The sequence below is a fragment of the Bombina bombina genome, chromosome 12 (assembly GCF_027579735.1).
Source record: "Bombina bombina isolate aBomBom1 chromosome 12, aBomBom1.pri, whole genome shotgun sequence".
Lineage (NCBI taxonomy): Eukaryota > Metazoa > Chordata > Amphibia > Anura > Bombinatoridae > Bombina > Bombina bombina.
Window position 1 is genome coordinate 78,876,436 of NC_069510.1, and position 18,716 is coordinate 78,895,151.

Genomic DNA, 18,716 nt, shown 5'->3' on the forward strand with positions numbered 1-18,716 from the left:
ACAAAATGAGTGGAAACAAATCTAGGAGCCAGCTCCTGTCAGAACTAAAGAGAGGGGAGTCTGTAAAAGTGTCTACAGCAACATATATTGCATTATTGTTAGGGGGTACGGGGTCTGGAGGGCATGGTCCTATGTAAAACAAACAGAGGCAGTGTATGTGGGGGAGGTCTTGTTAATTAAGGTGGGTGGAACAATAACTACCAGAGAGACTGGGAGGTCCGGTAAACGTCAGCCTGAGGGTAGAGAGATGCGGGGCAAGTCCAGTGGGGGATAAAGCTGCCTAGCGGAGCGGCTACAGGTGAGGAGCCGGTCACGTGCCTGTAGTGTGGGCGTGGCAGCACAGTGACAGGCAGAGAGTTCTCTGTTGCCTCGGTACCTGCACACCTGACTCCTCAGTGCCTCTCACTAGTATTCTGCTCTCTCCTGCAAGTGGGTCTGAGTGCCCCCATGGAGTCGCTACCTCGTTCCTTGCTGTCCCTTTCCCTGTACTGTGTTGGCGGGGCTGTGCTACTAGGCAGCGCCGGGAGTTTCCTACTCAGTGTCCAGTTATTACCTGACCCCCCAGGCCGGGCCCCCCAGTTTTCCCGAGGACTCTCCGCACTCCCCTCTATAGTGATCCTCCTGGTGGCCGCGGGGCTGGGGCTATGGCTGTGGCGGTTACTGAGCCGTCCCATGGAGCTGCTGCGGACCCCTGATGAGGTGGGCTACATCCCTGTAAAGGGCAGAACGCGAGCAGAGGCGGCCAACGAGGTGCGCAGGAGGCGCAAGAAGGGAGATCTGCCCCCGGTGTACCCCAACGGGTGGTATCATGTGCTGGACTCGCACCTGCTGCAGCCGGGGGAGACCAAGAGCAGCACTATCCTGGGTAAGGTGACAATAGTCTAACAACCTGTTACTGGCTGCAGAACCGATGTAACCAGCAGGGCAAGTAGTATATAGCGACCCTTAGTGCAGGGGTGACCAACATGGTGCAAACAGCTAAATAAGGGGCAGATCCATTCCTACCTTTCTTATTTTCTAAAAATCCAATTTACCCCCTCATTATTAGTCTGGGTAGAGAAAAGAACATGCAATACCTTGTGACAGCTGGCACCTGTATTACTCTACTGCAAGGTATGGTGCGTTATAATGAGGCTGTGCAGGTAGTTACCTATGTAAAATATAGTTACCCACTGCATGCACCATGTGTGTGTATAATAAATGTGTGTGTGTATATATAATATATATATATATATATATATATATATATATATATATATATATATATACTCTTTCTCTTTTTTTTTTTTTTTCTCTTTCTCTCTTTTTTTCTCTTTTTTTTGTTTCCTCTCTTTTTTTTTTCCTTTTTTTTTTTTTTTTTCTTCTCTATCTATCATTGTATATACAGGGCTGTACATTTGTACTAGTGAACTGCTAGTCTTGGTCTAGTACATTATATATTTTTGTCATATAATTACTGTAAATGTATTCCTGTAATTATCTGCAGTTATTTATGTAAGTACCAAAATTAGGGAACATAATAACCCAAAAGTGATCTCTTTAAAAGGACATGCAACCCAACATATTTTTGTTTCATGATTCAGATAGATGATACAATTTTAAACAACATTCCAATTTACTTCTATTATCTAATTTGCTTCATTCTTTTGGTATCCTTTGTTGAATAAAAAGCTGTGCACATGAGTGAGCCAATTACATAAGGCATCTATGTGCAGCCACTAATTGGCAGCTCCTGAGCCTATTTAGATATCATTTTCAACAAAGGATATCAAGAGAATGAAACAAACTAGATATCAGAATTAAATTGTAAAGTTGCATGATCTTTCTGAATGGTAAAATAAAAAAAATTGTGTTTTATGTCCCTTTTTAAGAAATACCTGTAACTGTGTGAAATAAAATATAGCTCAGCATATACTATTAAGTCCCTGCAAACTGCACCAAATTAACTTTGTTATATATTATTTGTTGTAAAATTATTATGGGGTCGATTTATGAAGCTATGGCAGACAGGGAATCACATGCGCCCCTGGCCGCCGCAGCTTGCCTCTGGCGGGCTTAATTCCACTGCCGAAATTCAGCATTGCCCATGAGCGTTATTTGGCACTTGCATGCAATTCCGACCCTTGCCTGTGCAGAACCAATCATGCGTGGGCATGAGCTGTCAATCTCCCCGGTCGGGCGAGACCAGGGAGATTGAAATTCGCCACCAAAGAGGTGTCAAAAGGTTAAGGAAGCAACGGTCTGATGACCGCTGCTTGTTAAATACGAACTGCCGAGAGGTTTGATAAATAGACCCCTATATGTGCATTTTAAATCACAAAATGTACATGGTACAGAATAAGAAAAAATAATTTATAGCACTAGGAACTATATATATATATATATATATATATATATATATATATATATATATATATATATATATATATATATATATATATATATATATATATATATTCTTGATACTAATACTCTGATTAATAAGAAGCAATCCTACTTTTAAGTAAGGATACAATACACTGGGAATGCATTTTCAGGAATAATACAAATATGAATAACAACATGAGTTAGTTTAAAATATATCAATCTAAATGTGTTTACTTTATGCATAACATAGGTATTAGGAAGTTGCCTAGTACCATCAGACAGTTCATCTGCTGCTGTTTCCTGTCTGTCAGACACTGATCTTTGGACTATTTCTGCTGCCAGATCAGAATATTTATAGGGCAGTTAGACTTTATCATATAACTAGTGAAGCAGTTTCCATACCTGTTCTACACATGATTTATAGGGACAGTAAAATCAAAATAGCATGTAGTTTTATAAAAAAGTGTCTAATGTACTTCTATTATCAAATTTACTTGTCCTCTTGGTATAATTTTGTTGAAGAACAAACCTAGATGTGCTCATATGAGTGCATGTGCACTTAGAACTCTATGGTAGCAGTGTTTATAGCAACATTTGTACTAATGTTGCACGTTTGCAAACACTGCTGCCAAAGAATGATAGACGTGTGAAGGCTCCTGAGCTCCTATGAGCTCAGTCTACCTATGTTTAATCTTCAACAAAGGATACCAAGAGAACAAGTACAATTGGTAATAGAAATCTGCATGCTCTAAGACTTTCAATTTCAGTCAATCTGAATCATGAAGGTTTATTTGTGACCTTAGTGTCCCTTTAATCCTTTTGCATATCTGCAATTGTTTCATATTTTGTCTTTAGGAATGTGACTAAGCTCTTAGACAATGTCTACACACAATTCTTTTTCTCTGTAACTGTTTGATCTACATTGTGTGGATACAATGTATATACATGTGTACGGCTCGTTGTTGCAGCACAATGATGGCTAACATCTAATGATCATTAACCCAGGGATAGAAAAGGTTGGACACCCCTACATTTTCAGCTTACTAGTACTCTTAAAGGGACATAACAATAATACAGTTGTTGTAGGAGCAGCAATGCAGTACTAGGAGTTGGCTGAACATATCAGGTGGGCCAATGACACTAAGCTGTATGTGCAGCTACCAATTAAAAGCTAGCACCCAGCAGTGCAACCACAGCTCCTGACCCTACCTACGTATGCTTTTCAACAAAATATACCCAGAGAATGATGTAAATTAGAACACAATCAATGTGAAAGTTGCTTGAAATTGCATTCTTTTGTAATTTTTGACTTGTCCCTTTTAAAACCTGTGTTTTAAACCATTTTGCAGGGGTTAAACACACAGCTCTGGGTAAGCACTAATGCAATATAATATTACAAAATGGTAGCACATTAGACACTTTAGGGTAGATTTATTATATGTGTTCCTGACATCGCTAAATGCAGACAGCATACGCTGTTAGCATTTAACATTGCACAAGCATCCCACTTGTGTAAGCTTATGCCTCTTGTTGTATCGGAGCAATTGTTAGATCAGCTGTGTTATGGATTAACCCTTTTGTGTCGTTACAATAGTGTTCACATAAATGTGAAGTTCCAATGAAAACACTGTTAGTAAAAAATAAATGAAATTGTGTGATTTCGAGGCTGGGATTGGATCATGGGGGACTGCATATGCAGCTAGGCACTCCCCCAGGCCGATCCTTGCCTTTATCAAAAGGGGGAAGCTGCGGGACGCCATATACTGATTAGCTCATTAGCTCACCTGTGCTCTAGTTCAGCTATAATGAAAACCTGGCCTGTTTGGGGTATTTCAGGACTGTGTTTGAGAAGCACTGATCTAACCCACTGGTTTTCAAACCTGTCCTCAGGCCTCTCCAACAGGCCAGGTTTTCAAGATTACCTTGGGTGAGAGCAGGTTTAATAATCAGCTGATTATGTCACCTGTGCTCCAGTTCAGCTATCCTCAAAATGTGGCCTGTTAGGGAGATCTGAGGACAGGTTTGAAAACCAGTGCTCTAGAACAAAGTGTTAGCTTGGTCTCCCCAAGGGAGCGCTAGCGCATATAAGGGGAGGTGCGTGTGCAGGAACAATCTGGCAAAACAGATTTAAGAGCTGACAATGCCACTTGTCATGAGGGGATAAGGCAAAGAGCCGGATGTAGGTCGAAGAGAGACATCAAACTGCGTTGTATTTGTTCTCTAGATCAGTAACTTGCATCTAAGACGGGAGTGACAGAGCTGTGTGTGAAGCTTGGATCAGATGTCATTGTTTTGGGAACTTGCAATTTTCTTTTAAAGAGAATAAATAAAGTAACATCTGGGGGGGGGGGCACTGTTTTGTGAAGTGCGTCGGAGGGGGAGGCCAACTGCCCAAGACTATAAAAACCCCTGATCTAAACGGTTTGCTACTTATAGGGACGGTCTACACCAAAAGTTCTATTGTTTTATAAGATAGATAATCCCTTTATTACCCATTCCCCAGTTTTGCATAACCAACACTTATATTAATACACTTTTTACCTCTGTGATTACCTGGTATCTAAGCCTCTCCTGACAGCCCCCTGATCACATGACTATTCATTTATTATCTATTGACTTGCATTTTAGCCAATTAGTGCAGTGTCTGCCACAAGCCACGGGCGTGAGCACAATATTCTCTATATGGCTCACACAAACTAGCAGTCTCCTGTTGTGAAAAGCAAATAAAAAAAAAAAGCGTGTGATTAAGAGGCTGCCTATAGTGACTTAGAAACAGACAGAAATTTAGAGGTTTAAATGTTATAAAGTGTATTAATATAACAATGTTGGTTGTGCAAAGCTGGGGAATAGATAGTAAAGGCGTTATCTATCTTTTTAAACAATAACAATGTAAGTGTTGACTGTCCCTTTAAGTTATTGGTGCACATTGTTTAGTGCACTCACTTTTCTTTCTGATATTATTCCTCCCATGTCCCTGTCCTGTGCTTCTTTTGACCTATTACAATCTCCCTCCCTACATATTAAAGGGACGTGCCAGCCATTTTTTGAAATGGACAACAGCGACATTAATGCAGTACATTAGCGCTAGCAAACCTGATTCTAGTAAATTGTGACTGGTTCAGTGAGAGCTTTTTCTGATCATGTGTACAGATGTTGAATGCACCAGCATTATTTGTATTTATTATCAAACAAAGGGTGTGTGCTCAGAACCGACAGTGCCTTGTATCATTTCAGAACTGTTTTTATTTTACATTCCAGCCCTGTTTTTCTTATGGTGCACAGAGCATACCTAGTTTTTTCTGCGCATACAGAACATATTTATCGCACTTTTGCTATTGTGTATTGTATAATTTTATTTGGAGCAGCAATACTCCCACTGGGAACTAGCTGCACGCATCTGATCAGCCAATGACAAGAGGCATGTGTGTAGCCGCAAATCACAAACTAGCTCCCAGCAGTGCACTGCTGAGCATACCTAGGTATGCTTTCCAACAACGTAATTTTAATTTAGTCGTACATTGAATAGTATCTTAAAGCAACCTGGTAATGTAAAATTGGTTTTCCATCGAATGAGTTTCCAGTGACTTGTTTAGACCAGCTGCAGAGTATAACATTTTTGCTCCTTTAGGTTTAGTTATCTATATGATATAGCTGTTGCTTGTTAAAACGGCAATCTTTCAGTGGGTAAAGGATTTATGGGGAGCAGATACAGTTATCTTTCTTTCTATGCCCACTGGCCTCCTTATCTTATCTCAGCCTGTTTGCACAAAAGTCAGTACTTTGAAAGAGCAATTAAAAATAAATGAACTTGTTAATACCTTTTTCTCTAAGCCCCCACTGGGAGTGTGATTTCTTTGAAAGCTTGTTTACGTATCTTTTCTATAACTTTTCTATAACCAGTACTTTTGTCAGTATAGGTGAGGGATAGAAGAGGGGAAAACCTATTTCAAATGACAAAATAAAGGTAAAGGTGCCATTTGTAATCTGTTTTATATACTCAAAACAAGTAAAATAGATGACGGCAACACATTCTCTGAATTATGAGTTTAATTTTGACTTCCTCTTTGAAATGCATGCATACTAATGTCATTAAATTTGCTTTGTTTTTTTTTTTTTTATTGAAGAGTAAAACTAGGTAGGCTGGTAAGAGCTCAGGAGTGTGCACGTGTATGGCAGCAGTGTTTTGCAACATTATATGTAGCTTTGTTATACACTGTTGCAAAACACTCTGCCACAGAGTATCAAAGACGCGTGCACACTCCTGAGCTCTTATCAGCCTACATAGTTTTACATTTCAAAAAAAGATACCCCCCTGAGAACAAAGCAGATTTTAATGAGAATTTCACGATTTAAATTTTTACTTAGTTGTTTACAGTTCCGATGTAGACAAATAAGTCCCCGCGGGAAAGAGTCAACACAATAAGTGGGGTGCTGGTTTTTTTTTTTTTTTGTTTTTTAGGGGCGGTTGCAGCACAGAGATTCTAATCAGGTGTAGAATAATAACTATGAGAATTCTCTGTAAATATGTTGGGACTTGGGAGACTTAGATAAATAATAGGTTCTCTTTAAATGAGTCGATTGACCCTCTAAGTAGCATACAATTGCACAATTTTAACCCATTATAATCCAGATTTAGATGGGGTGGTGCTTGGCATTAAAGGGACACAAGACTTATTAAACTTGACTGGGGGGGAAAACCAGAAATACGTGAAGATTGTATTCCTATTCAGGCAGAATGTCTGAATGTTTTGTAATTAACCTCTAAAACTTGCATGTTTTAACTATTGTATGAATTTAGTTTTGTTGTTGTCTATCAGTTTTCTTATAACTGTCAGTTATACTGTCGTTTGCATTAGAACAATGAGGAGAAACCAGTTCAGCTTGTAGATCCACGTGGGGCCTTAAGGGGGCCATCATTTCCATTGCATTTAAATGTTTCTGCCAAACTTGGAGAAGTAATGTATTGCAACCTATTGTAGATTAACAATGAACAGAAAGCTTGTTATTTGTGAACTGATAGCTGCATGTTTGTTTGTTTTGGGAATGGGGTTAGTGGGTTGTGTGTTTTTCGTTTGTTTTTTAAATACAGATCTTCTGATTAATTGCTGATACGTACTATGTCCATTTATAATGACTTAAGTCCCTTTTTTAAAGTGATAGTAAATCCAAGCGTATAACAAACGCTAGGATTTACCATCACTAAAAATAAATTGGAGGTTAAGTGATCACATATTTTTTAAAAAGGTTCCTAAACGAACCCTTTCTGTGCCGTTTTACAGTGCTATAACTCAGCGGCTCCGGCCACCCACAGCACATCGCTCTTCTACCAAAGAAGGGACATCTGCACCTCTGAACCAATAGCTGTGCATGTCAACTGACCGTGTTCTGCATGCACGCACAGCTATTGGTTTAGAGGCAAAAGGGGCACCTCATTGGTAGAAGAGCAATGTGCCTTGGGCAGCCGGATCCGCTGAGTTTAGGGCTGTGCAACAGCACAGAAAGGGTGAGTTTAGCAACCTTTTTTTTACATATGATTACTTAACCTTCACTTGATTTTTAGTGATGGTGAATCCGAGCGTTTGTTAAACGCTCAGATTTACCATTACTTTAAGGGACTACCATGTAAAAATTAATTTACGCTTTTAATTCTAATAGGAGACTGGTAATATGTGTAACCAATACATGTTTTATGTGTTGCTGATATGCTTGGTGTTTAAAAAATCTTTATTTTGAGTAATAGGGACCTTTTAATCATTACGCCTAGTTTTTATGTCTTTGCCTGAGAATGCATGGGTCTCCTGGTAGCCACCTTGCATGTTGGAGTAATAACCCTCTTTTATATAGGTTGTGTAAGTGTCCCATAGTTGTCTGGAATAGAGCAGTCAAGGAAAGTAAATCACTGTTTGTGTTTACCTGAACAGAAGGCGAGGGGGCAAGGCAAGCCATTATTAAAGGACCAGTAAATACAGTAGATTTGCATGATAAAAAGACAATGCAATAGCACTTAGTCTGAACTTAAAATGAGTAGTAGATTTATTTAATTGTTTTTTCTGACAAATTTGAAAGTAATGTCTATTTCCACCCCCTGTATCATGTGACAGCCATCAGCCAATCACAAATGCATATACGTATAGTCTAAGAATTCATGCTCAGTAGGAACTGGTGATTCAATGTATACATATATAAAAAGACTGTGCACATTTTGTCAATGGAAGTAAATTGGAAAGTTATTAAATATTGCTGCTCTATCTGAATCCTGAAAGTTTAATTTTGACTTGAGTGACCCTTTAAAAACCTATACGTCCTTGTCTGTTTTCTTATCTTTTACATTGTTTTGGATTAGTAACCTATACTGATCTATTCCACCGCTGTATGTATAATACATGTTATGAGTGAGGGTAACGCCATTGTCTGTGTAATTATGAATTCTTTTATTAGGTGCAACACCTAAAGGGATGCGTCAAAATGTATTATTGGGTTTTCAGTGGCGTACACGCATGCTTTTTTGAAGGCCTGTGCACCAGTATTTAAACACTATACCTCCCCAGAGAGTCAGCAGTGACTTGTATGACTCAAATTAAAGGAATATTAAACCCCAAAATGTTATTTCATTATTTGGATAGATCATATAATTTTACACAACTTCCCAATGTACTTCTATTAACAAATGTGCTTTGTTCTCTTGGTATCCCTTGTTTAAGGCACTGCTTGAAGCTAGCTGAACCAATCATCAGCTAGCACCCAGTAATGCATGGCTGTTCCTGAGACTACCTAGGTATTCTCTGTTTAAAATTCCATGCTGTGTGTGAATTTTTGGAGGGGTTTAAAGGGACACTGAACCCAATTGTTTGTGGGGGTTTTTTTTCTTTCATGATTCAGACAGAGCGTGCAATTTTAAGCAACTCTCTAATTCACTTCTATTATCAATTTTTTTTCTTCGTTCTCTTGCTATTTTTATTTACATTCTTGCTTTTCAAATAAATATACCAAGATAATGATGAACATTTGATAATAGGAGTAAATTAGAACGTTGCTTAAAATTGCAAAACTACTTCTATTTTAAATGTACCCATTGCATAACATTTCTATCCCTTTATGAGATGTTTTTTTGAATACCCCATTTGAGCGAGAGAGATTTCTCTAAAAGTCTATCCTTTGGCAGCCAGTAACATACTGGCAAAGAGGTAAAAATATTGATTTTAAGTAACACATCTGAATGCAAACCCCTATCTTGAATGTACTGCTCTGTGTATTAGTGGCAGCCAAGGAGAATAATAATATAAAAATACTGTTAAGTCATGAAAGCTATTAAAAACAGCATAGAGAGGGTACCCTGAAACCTTAGCTTCCCCAGTGGCACTGGATGTTTTCAGGAAATATGTTCTATTATAGCCATAAATCTACTTGCTGCCTTTTTATGGCTTCTAACATATTGATCTGCAGTCCCTGTGTGTTGATTATCCATTCCTCATTAAAGGGACAGTCTAATCCTAAACAAACTTTCATGATTCAGATTGGGCATGTCAATTTAAACAATTTTCCAATGTACTTTTATCACCTATTTTGCTTTGTTCTCTTGGTATTCTTAGTTGAAAGCTAAACCTATGAGGTTCATATGCTAATTTCTAAGCCCTTGAAGGCCGCCTCTTATCTTATGTGTTTCATATAGGTAACACTGTGCTCATGCATGTGGAGTTCCTAGGAGCTAGCACTGATTGGCTGAAATACAAGTCAGAAATAAGGGGGCTGTCTGCAGAGGCTTAGATACAAGGTATTCAAAGGTAAAAAGTAGGGTTGCACCGATACTAGTATCGGTGCCGATACCAAGTATTTGCATTAATATTTGTACTCATGCAAATACACAGATACTTAAACTGATACCTGCACTTCCTACCCATACGCTATCTTGTGGAGATTTTTCAAACTGCATGTTCCCATTTCATTTTAAGCTGTAGTGGAGACTCAACTAAAAATGGTTATCTTCTGTTCTTCCAATACAAATTGCTGTTGTATTGTATTATTGTAAGAGAGAGATCACTGTACTTTGTTCAGACAAACTCCTGAAGTACTGGGTAGTTAATAAACTGAGATTTCCAGCTCTGGCTAAAATGGTCCAAAATTATCTTTCTGCCCCATGCAGTAGTGCTGAAAGTGAGACTGTTCAGCTTAGTATTAAACAACATTACTGATAGCAGAAACAGACGTATAGCTAAACATACAGAGATGCTTCTGTTCCTTAAAAAGAACTTGCTACTAACTTTTCAAAAAATATTATAATTGCTAGATTGCCTGTTATACTGCTAGTTCTTCTCTTGCACAATTATGCTAAAAACATATTGTACTCTGAGGAACATCCTTAGCTTATATAAATGCAGGAAGAGTGTTCATAGAAAAAATTAAGTTAAATCCTATGAACACACATCTTGCAATAATAGGACTAGATTTAGATTACATTTGATATGTAAGCTTTACCAATGCTCTGTTCACATTTCCAACTCAATAGACTTTAATGGAGTTGCACATGCAATGAGCATTGGTAAAGCTTACCAGTCAAATGTAATCTAGCCCGTAGTGTTGTTCCCCATGTTTAAACAGTGCACTGGTATATTTTTTTACTGCATTGCACTTTTGGTTGGTTGTGATATTACATTTGTTATTTATTGTTATTATGAATATGTTTTAATGTAATATTTTTATTTATAAACGTGTTCTGTGAAATTTTTTCGAGTTTTTACAACTTTGTGACAACAAGCAAATAAAACTGTTTTATTATTTAATAATATCTTTTGAGTTACAGTTCTTCATAATTATAAAGAAGCCATCATAAATCATTAGTCTGTATTGTGGTTGGGACACTGTCACATGACATTAAAAAAGTATCGGTAATTGGTATCGGCGAGTATTTTTTAAAAAGTATCTGTACTTGTACTCGGTCTTAAAAAAAAATTGTTATCGGTGCAACCCTAGTAAAAAGTATATTAATATAACTGTTGGTTATGCAAAACTGGGGAATGGGTAATAAAGGGATTATCTATCTTTTAAAACGATAAATATTCTGGTGTAGACTGTCCCTTTTAACTGCTTCACCCTGTTAGAACGTTCCATGCCATACTAACAGTGCTGGGCTTTAACACCATTATGACGGCATGGAACGTCCTACATTATATGGCACCCTGTAGCTTCCTCCTGCTTTAAGTAAATGCAAACATCAGATTGGGAGGTGTTCCTATCATCGTAGGTAGTCCCCTGTGATCCGATTCCCTGCTCAAAAATCACATGCTTACATCGATCGCATGATTTTAGTTTTTCCAGTGAACACCAATCAGTAAGCGCTACCCAGCTGCTGACCCAAAAATGGGCTAGGTCCTAAGCTTACGTAACGTTCCTGCTTTTAAAATAGATATACCAAGAGAAGGAAGAAAAATTGATTTAATAGAAGTAAATTAGAACGTTGCTTAAAATTGCGTGCTCTATCTGAATCATGAAAGAGAAAAAATTGAGTTTCATATAATTTTAATTAAAAGTTTGGATTTTGGAATTCAGGATTTGGGTATGTATGTAGTCGACTGTTATTAACCTTTTTAAAGCCGTTATGCCGTTCTATTCAGTCATAATTAGACTGGGCTTTAAAGCCGTTATGACAGAATAGAACGTCATAGCTAACGGCTGTCCTGAAGCCTTCTGTGCTGTCAGGACTTGATCACGGTCTTGGGGGCGTTCCTAGGGTTGTAGGGACGCCCCCCAGATGCGATCCAATAATTGAAATAACGCGATTGTGTAGTTTCAATTTGTCTACATCGGAACAGTGGTTCCGATGTAGGCACTTTAGCCCTGACTCGAAATGGTTAAAAATGCCCAGAGCTGATAACAAAGCATACATAGACTCCAATGAATGCACATACACAAGGAGTGTGCTTGACTCTTACTATGGTGCATTCACGGGGACATATGCACCAATTGCCTCATTTGTGTATATAAAGTTTGTTCAGAGATACAGCCACACATGACCGAATTTAAACTCTTCTAACCTCTTTTAAACTTTCATCTGTGACCTACTCAAGTTAGTAAAACAGGTTTTTTATTTCTTGATGTTCTCTTTGACTGTGGAATGCAGTTTTCTTTTACAAGTTGTTTTTAAAAAAAAATAAAAAATATATACATATTTTTTCATATATTCATTTTAAATAAGCACATACTAGTGGGTCAATAAATAGCTCAAACGTATCTTCAAAGTAGCTCTGCAATAAATTATTCTAATAAATAAAAATATAATAAAATATGACAGCATTTAGAACAATCTCTATTCTATGCCTGAGTTCAGTGATTTGAATAAATTGCCTTGGCTGTTCCATTGCACTGACTTCAGTAACAAGAAATCCTTATCTTATACTATCACCAGCACTAATGACAGCTAATATATTGCAGCTGCAGTCTATTCTGTCATTAAAGGGACAGTTAACCCAAAATTTTTCTCCCCTTTAAATTGTTCCCAATGATCCATTTTACCTGCTGTAGTATATTAAATTGTTTACAAGTAGCTCCTTTACCCCTATTTCAGCACATGAAATAACTGATTTAGCCTGTGGTATTACAACCTATACTAAAAGTTTTGATACTGGAGTATATTCTATTGTCAGACTATGTAAACACAGCCAGCAGAAGAAATTACAGTCTCAGTGGGTTGCAGGATAGTTTAATTAATAAAATGTTAATTTATCCATTGTCTTTTCTAAGTATTTAATTTTGCTTTACAAACAGATATAAGATAAGGAAGCAAGTCTGTGTGAACAAAAGTGATAACATAAAGAGCTCTGATATTAGCTTGAAGCTCAACCCATTGTAATAGGCTGTGGTTTAAAAGCACAAAACCAGCTACTTCATATACATAAATAAACCTGGAAATGCAAATTCTCAAACATTTTATACTCTGCAGCTGGGATAACAAGCCGTTGAAAATGCATTAATTGGAAAACAAATTTACGGTGTACTGTCCCTTCAAAGGGACAGTCTACAATAGAATTTTTATTTTTTTAAAAGATAACCCCCCCCCCATTCCCCAGTTTTGCACAACCAACACTGTTATAATATACTTTTTACCTCTGATTACCTTGTATCTAAGCCTCTTCTGACAGCCCCCTGATCACATGATTGTGACTATTATCTATTGACTGGCATTTTAGCTGTGTTCTGCTAAATCTTTAACTTCTCGGGCGTGAACACGTTATCTATATGGCCCACATGAACTAGCAGTCTCCTGTTGTGAAAAGCAAATACAAAAGCGTGTGATTAAGAGGCTGTCAATAGAGCCTTTGAAACAGGCAGACATTTAGAGGTTTAAATGTTATAAAGTATATTAATCTAACAATGTTGGTTTTGCAAAGCTTGGAAATGCTTAGTAAAGGAGTTATCTATCTTTTTAAACAATAACAACAATTTTTTTTTTTTTTGTGGACTGCCCCTTTTAATAAAACTTGTTGGTCTGGACGTGTCACTTCATAAATATTTCAATACATAAATATCAGCCTACTATCACCATAATGTCAATTTAACAAAGTTGGCTACAAACACCTTATGCACATTTCACCCTCTGCCTTTCACAAAGGCTATTGAGTTTTTAAAGGCACATTTTAGAGTGTGAATTAAAATACTATTTTGTCCAGAGGCATCTCCAGAAAGGACATATGTAGGGGCACAATCCTAAAATGCTTCCGTCACTAATACCACATAAGCTTGAAATTGTTACCTTCCAAAACAACACAATAGTTATGTTGTTGAAAATCGGTTATTATTATTATTTTGTTTCACTTTAATTGAACAAGCAGGCAGTGTTATGTAACGGTTTGGTGCTGTAAGCATTCCTGATGCTGGCAAGCCAATAAGTAGTGCAACATCTACATACTAGACTAGTTTTCTACTTGGAAACTGTCTATGACTTTGTTTTTAAACTGATTTGCAGGGAGTGCACACGTACAGCCTGATCTAAAGTCGAGCCTAGCTGCAAATACGTGTGAAAAATATCGTTAAATATGGGCGCCCATTCTTCAAAATCACATGCAGTAGCAGAAATAAGACTCTGACACTTCTCAAGAGCAAAACATGCTGGAATGTACATTTTTTTCACAACTCAGACAGGTAAATTGGGCTCCATTTATCAAATGCGGGGCTGAAGAACATTTTTCTTATAAACCTGTGCACCTAGTAATGAAAGAATTAGCTATCTTAAGCGCCCTTATTCTATCCAGAATATCATCTAATGGGGTCTCCACCTGAAGAGCCTCTTCCAGAGCCTCAAACCAAAAGGCAGCTGCAGTGGTTACAGGAACAATGCACGCTATAGGCTGGAGAAGAAAACCCTGATGAATAAATATTTTCTTTAGGTGACCCTCTAATTTTTTTATCCATAGGATCTTTGAAAGCACAACTGTCCTCAATAGGTATAGTTGTACGCTTAGCCAGAGTAGAAATAGCTCCCTCCACCTTAGGGACCGTCTGCCATGAGTCCCGCATGGTGTCAAATATGGGAAACCTCTTCTTAAAAACAGGAGGGGGAGCGAACGGAATACCTGGTCTATCCCACTCCTTAGTAACAATGTCCAAAATCCTCTAAGGGACCGGAAAAACATCAGTGTAAACAGGAACCTCTAAATATTTGTCCATCTTACACAATTTCTCTGGAACTACAATAGGGTCACAATCATCCAGAGTCGCTTAAACCTCCCTGAGCAACAAGCGGAGGTGTTCTAGCTTAAATTTAAATGCCGTCATATCTGAATCTGTCTGAGGTAACATCTTTCCTGAATCAGAAATCTCTCCCTCAGAGAGCAAATCTCTCATCCCTACCTCTGAACATTGTGAGGGAATATCGGATACGGCTACTAAAGCATCAGAAGGCTCAGCATTTGTTCTTAACCCAGAGCTACTGCGCTTCCCTTGCAACCCAGGCAGCTTAGATAAAACCTCTGTGAGGGTAGTATTCATAACTGAGGCCATATCTTGCAAGGTGAAAGAATTAGATGCACTAGAGGTACTTGGCGTCGCTTGTGCGGGCGTTACTGGTTGTGACACTTGGGGAGAACTAGATGGCAAAACCTGATTTCCTTCTGTCTGAGAATCATCCAGTGCCAAATTCTTATAAGTCAAAATATGCTGTATGCAATTTATAGACATATCAGTACAAGTTGGACACATTCTAAGAGAGGGTTCCACAATGGCTTCTAAACAAATTGAGCAATGAGGTTCCTCAATGTCAGACATGTTGAACAGGCTAGTAATGAGACAAGCAAGCTTGGAAAACACTTTATTTAATGAAAAAACAACAATTTTCAAAAACGGTACTGTGCCTTTAAGAGAAAAAAAGGCATACACAAACTGCTTAAAATTACCTCAAATTTTCCGAAATTTTTGCAGTAGACTCACTAAGCTTTAGTAAGATTGCACCACAAGTATTTAAACAATTAACCCCCAAATATGAAAACTGCGTTGACAAAGTGTCAAAGACCGGTAAAACCCCTGTCAGCACCTTGCCACAGCTTTGCTGTGGCGCCTACCTGCCCTTAGGGATCGATAATGTGGGGATAAAGCTTCAATTAGGTTTAGAAGTGCACCAGGACCCTCCGGTGTTGTAGCTTGCTGCTTGTCTATAGAAAACAACTGCGCAACTGAGGCACAAAAATAGGACCCGCCCATCTCACTCGATGTTACTAGGGCCTTCAGAAAAATCTACCAAGCGTTTTTTCAGCCATATGGGTTATAAAAACCCCAAAAAAGCCAAGTGTACCCTCAATACAGTTGTCCCTTAAGAAATATAAACAGTACTCCCAGAACACACAAATGTTTGCCTTGTATATCATTCAAACTGAGTGTCCCATAAGTTTAGCCCTTTTATGCAAGCTAGTAATGCCCCTTATAAGACTAGGATTACTGCTTACCCTTCCTCTGATGGGGATACTGTCAGCCTTTCTGAATTATCAGTCTTTCCAGAAAAAATGACTGAACATACCTCATTGCTGTATAGCAAGAAACAGTTCCTCACACTTAAGTTTTCCTGTACTCCTCAGCTTCTGTGGGAACAGCAGTGGACCTTAGTTACAAATGCTAAGATCATCCTCCTCCAGGCAGAAATCTTCATCTTTCTCCCGCCTGAGAGTAAATAGTACACACCGGTACCATTTAAAAATAACAAACTCTTGCTTGAAGAAAAATAAAAACTAACAGTTTATCACCTCTTTCACTTTTACCCTTCCTGCTTAGAGCCGGCAAAGAGAATGACTGGGGGGTGGAGTTAATGGGGGAGCTCTTTGCCACTTCCTGTTGGGAAGGATAATATCCCACAAGTAAGGATGAAACCGTGGAATATATATATATATATATATATATATATATATATATATATATATATATATATATATATATATATATATATATATATATATATATAATTTTTTTTTTTTTTTTTTTTTTTCTTCTTCTTTGAAATGTAGCCTGAAAGACAAGAGAAAAAGATCAGTAAATTAGTGATTTTTATGTTTTTCCAGCACGCTAAAACTGGGGACTATGTGATATGTTGTGTACATGGCCAATTGAGCCTAAAGGGAGATTATTGAATTTAGTGAACTGAATGGTGGCTATTTGGGACTTCATTGCATGTATTTCCTGCTACTAAGAGGAGGTCAAGAAATCTTATCTGAGCTTAAATTCCCTCCCATCTCTCTCAATATAAAACGTATAGCCAAGTAGAGAATAGGAAACATAAGTAGGAAAGACAAAGCAGGGTCTTCAGAAGTGTCATTAGAACTGCAAAATTGAAACAGGCTGGGCCTGGGGACCATCCTCATTCCGAAAGAGAATTAAATAAATCAGTTAAGCATAATTTTTGTTTTCTTTTATAAAATGATGGTGGTCCACAGTCTTCCATAACATTAACAGCAAAGCGATAACATTTTGAAAGAGTATGCAGAGAAGACCATGTTGCAGCTTTTCAAATCTGCCTAGAAGATGCATCATTTTTAAAAACCCACGATTTTGCCACTACTCTTATAGAAAGAGCTGTAATACTTTGGCGAGTTTCCCACCACCAAATAAACCTTGTGAATCACGTTTGAGCCAAGAGACTAATGCTGCCGTAGTAGCTTTCTGCCCCTTAACCACCACCGTCGTACCCTGTACGACGTTGGTCGTTATGCCCTGAAGGACCAGCAACGTATCCTGTACGTCGCCGCAGTCCTGGGCTTCTCTCTGCCATGATCTCGCTCAAAATGGTGAGATTGCACTATTTCTGCATGCCCCATGAGTGGGGCACTGCATAAATAGAATTAGAGTTGTTGATGCAGAGGGATGTGTCAGGTGGGAGGCTGATCTCTACTCTAAAGCTAAAATTAACCCTACAAGCTCCGTAATTAACCCCTTCGCTGCTTGGCATAATACAAGTGTGGTGCGCAGCGGCATTTATCGGTCTTCTAATTACCAAAAAGCAATGCCAAAGCAATATGTTTGCTATTTCTGAATGAAGGGGACACCAGAGAAGCATTTACAACCATTTGTGCCATAATTGCACAAGCTGTTTGTAAATAATGTCAGTGAGAAACCTAAAATTTGTGAATAAGTGAATTTTTTTTTTTTTTTTTTAAATTGTATTTGGCGGTGATATGGTGGCATAAAATATACCAAAATGGGCCTAGATCAATACTTTGGGTTGTCTACTAAAAACAAATATATACATGTCAAGGGATATTGAGAGATTCCTGACAGATATCAGTGTTACAATGTAACTATCGCTAACTTTGGGGGGAAAAATGGTTTGGAAATAGCATAGTGCTACTTGTATTTATTGCCCTATAACTTGCAAAGAACATGTAGACATTGGGTATTTCTAAACTCAGAACACAATTTAGAAACTATTTAGCATGGGTGTTTTTTGGTGGTTGTAGATGTGTAACAGATTTTGGGGGTCAAAGTTAGAAAAAGTGTGTTTTATTTTTTTTGTTTTTTTTATAGTAAATTATAAGATATGATGAAAATAATGGTATCTTTTAGAAAGTCAATTTAAAGTGAAGGTAAAGTTAGCTCTATTGTATGAGTACATGTTAAAATAATACCAAAATTAATGCTAGTTTCATTCATTTTTTTTAATTTAGCATATAAACTCACTTATCTCTGTTTTAGCATTTAATTTTCAGCGTTTTCAAAACAACCCGTGTGTTTTTTGTTTTTTGTTTTTTTTGTGTGTTTTTTTTTTCCTTGCTGGTCACGTTCTTGAAAAAGCCAATTGAAAACCTGGCCGATTTGACGTCATTGCTTAACTTGACGATTTGCGCATGCGTTGCCATTAATTCCTCCCTTATTATAGAAGC

General features: G+C 37.9%; 1 protein-coding gene across 1 annotated transcript in view; it reads left to right on the forward strand.

Moving 5' to 3' along the window:
• The first annotated feature begins 357 nt into the window (after positions 1–357).
• The window catches only part of LOC128642893 (cholesterol 7-desaturase nvd), an 89,544-nt gene continuing 71,185 nt past the window's right edge, over positions 358–18,716 (forward strand). Inside the window, exon 1 of the mRNA XM_053695766.1 lies at positions 358–865. Coding sequence (XP_053551741.1) covers positions 448–865 — 418 coding nt within the window. The 5' untranslated portion in view covers positions 358–447. The remainder of the gene's footprint in view (positions 866–18,716) is intronic.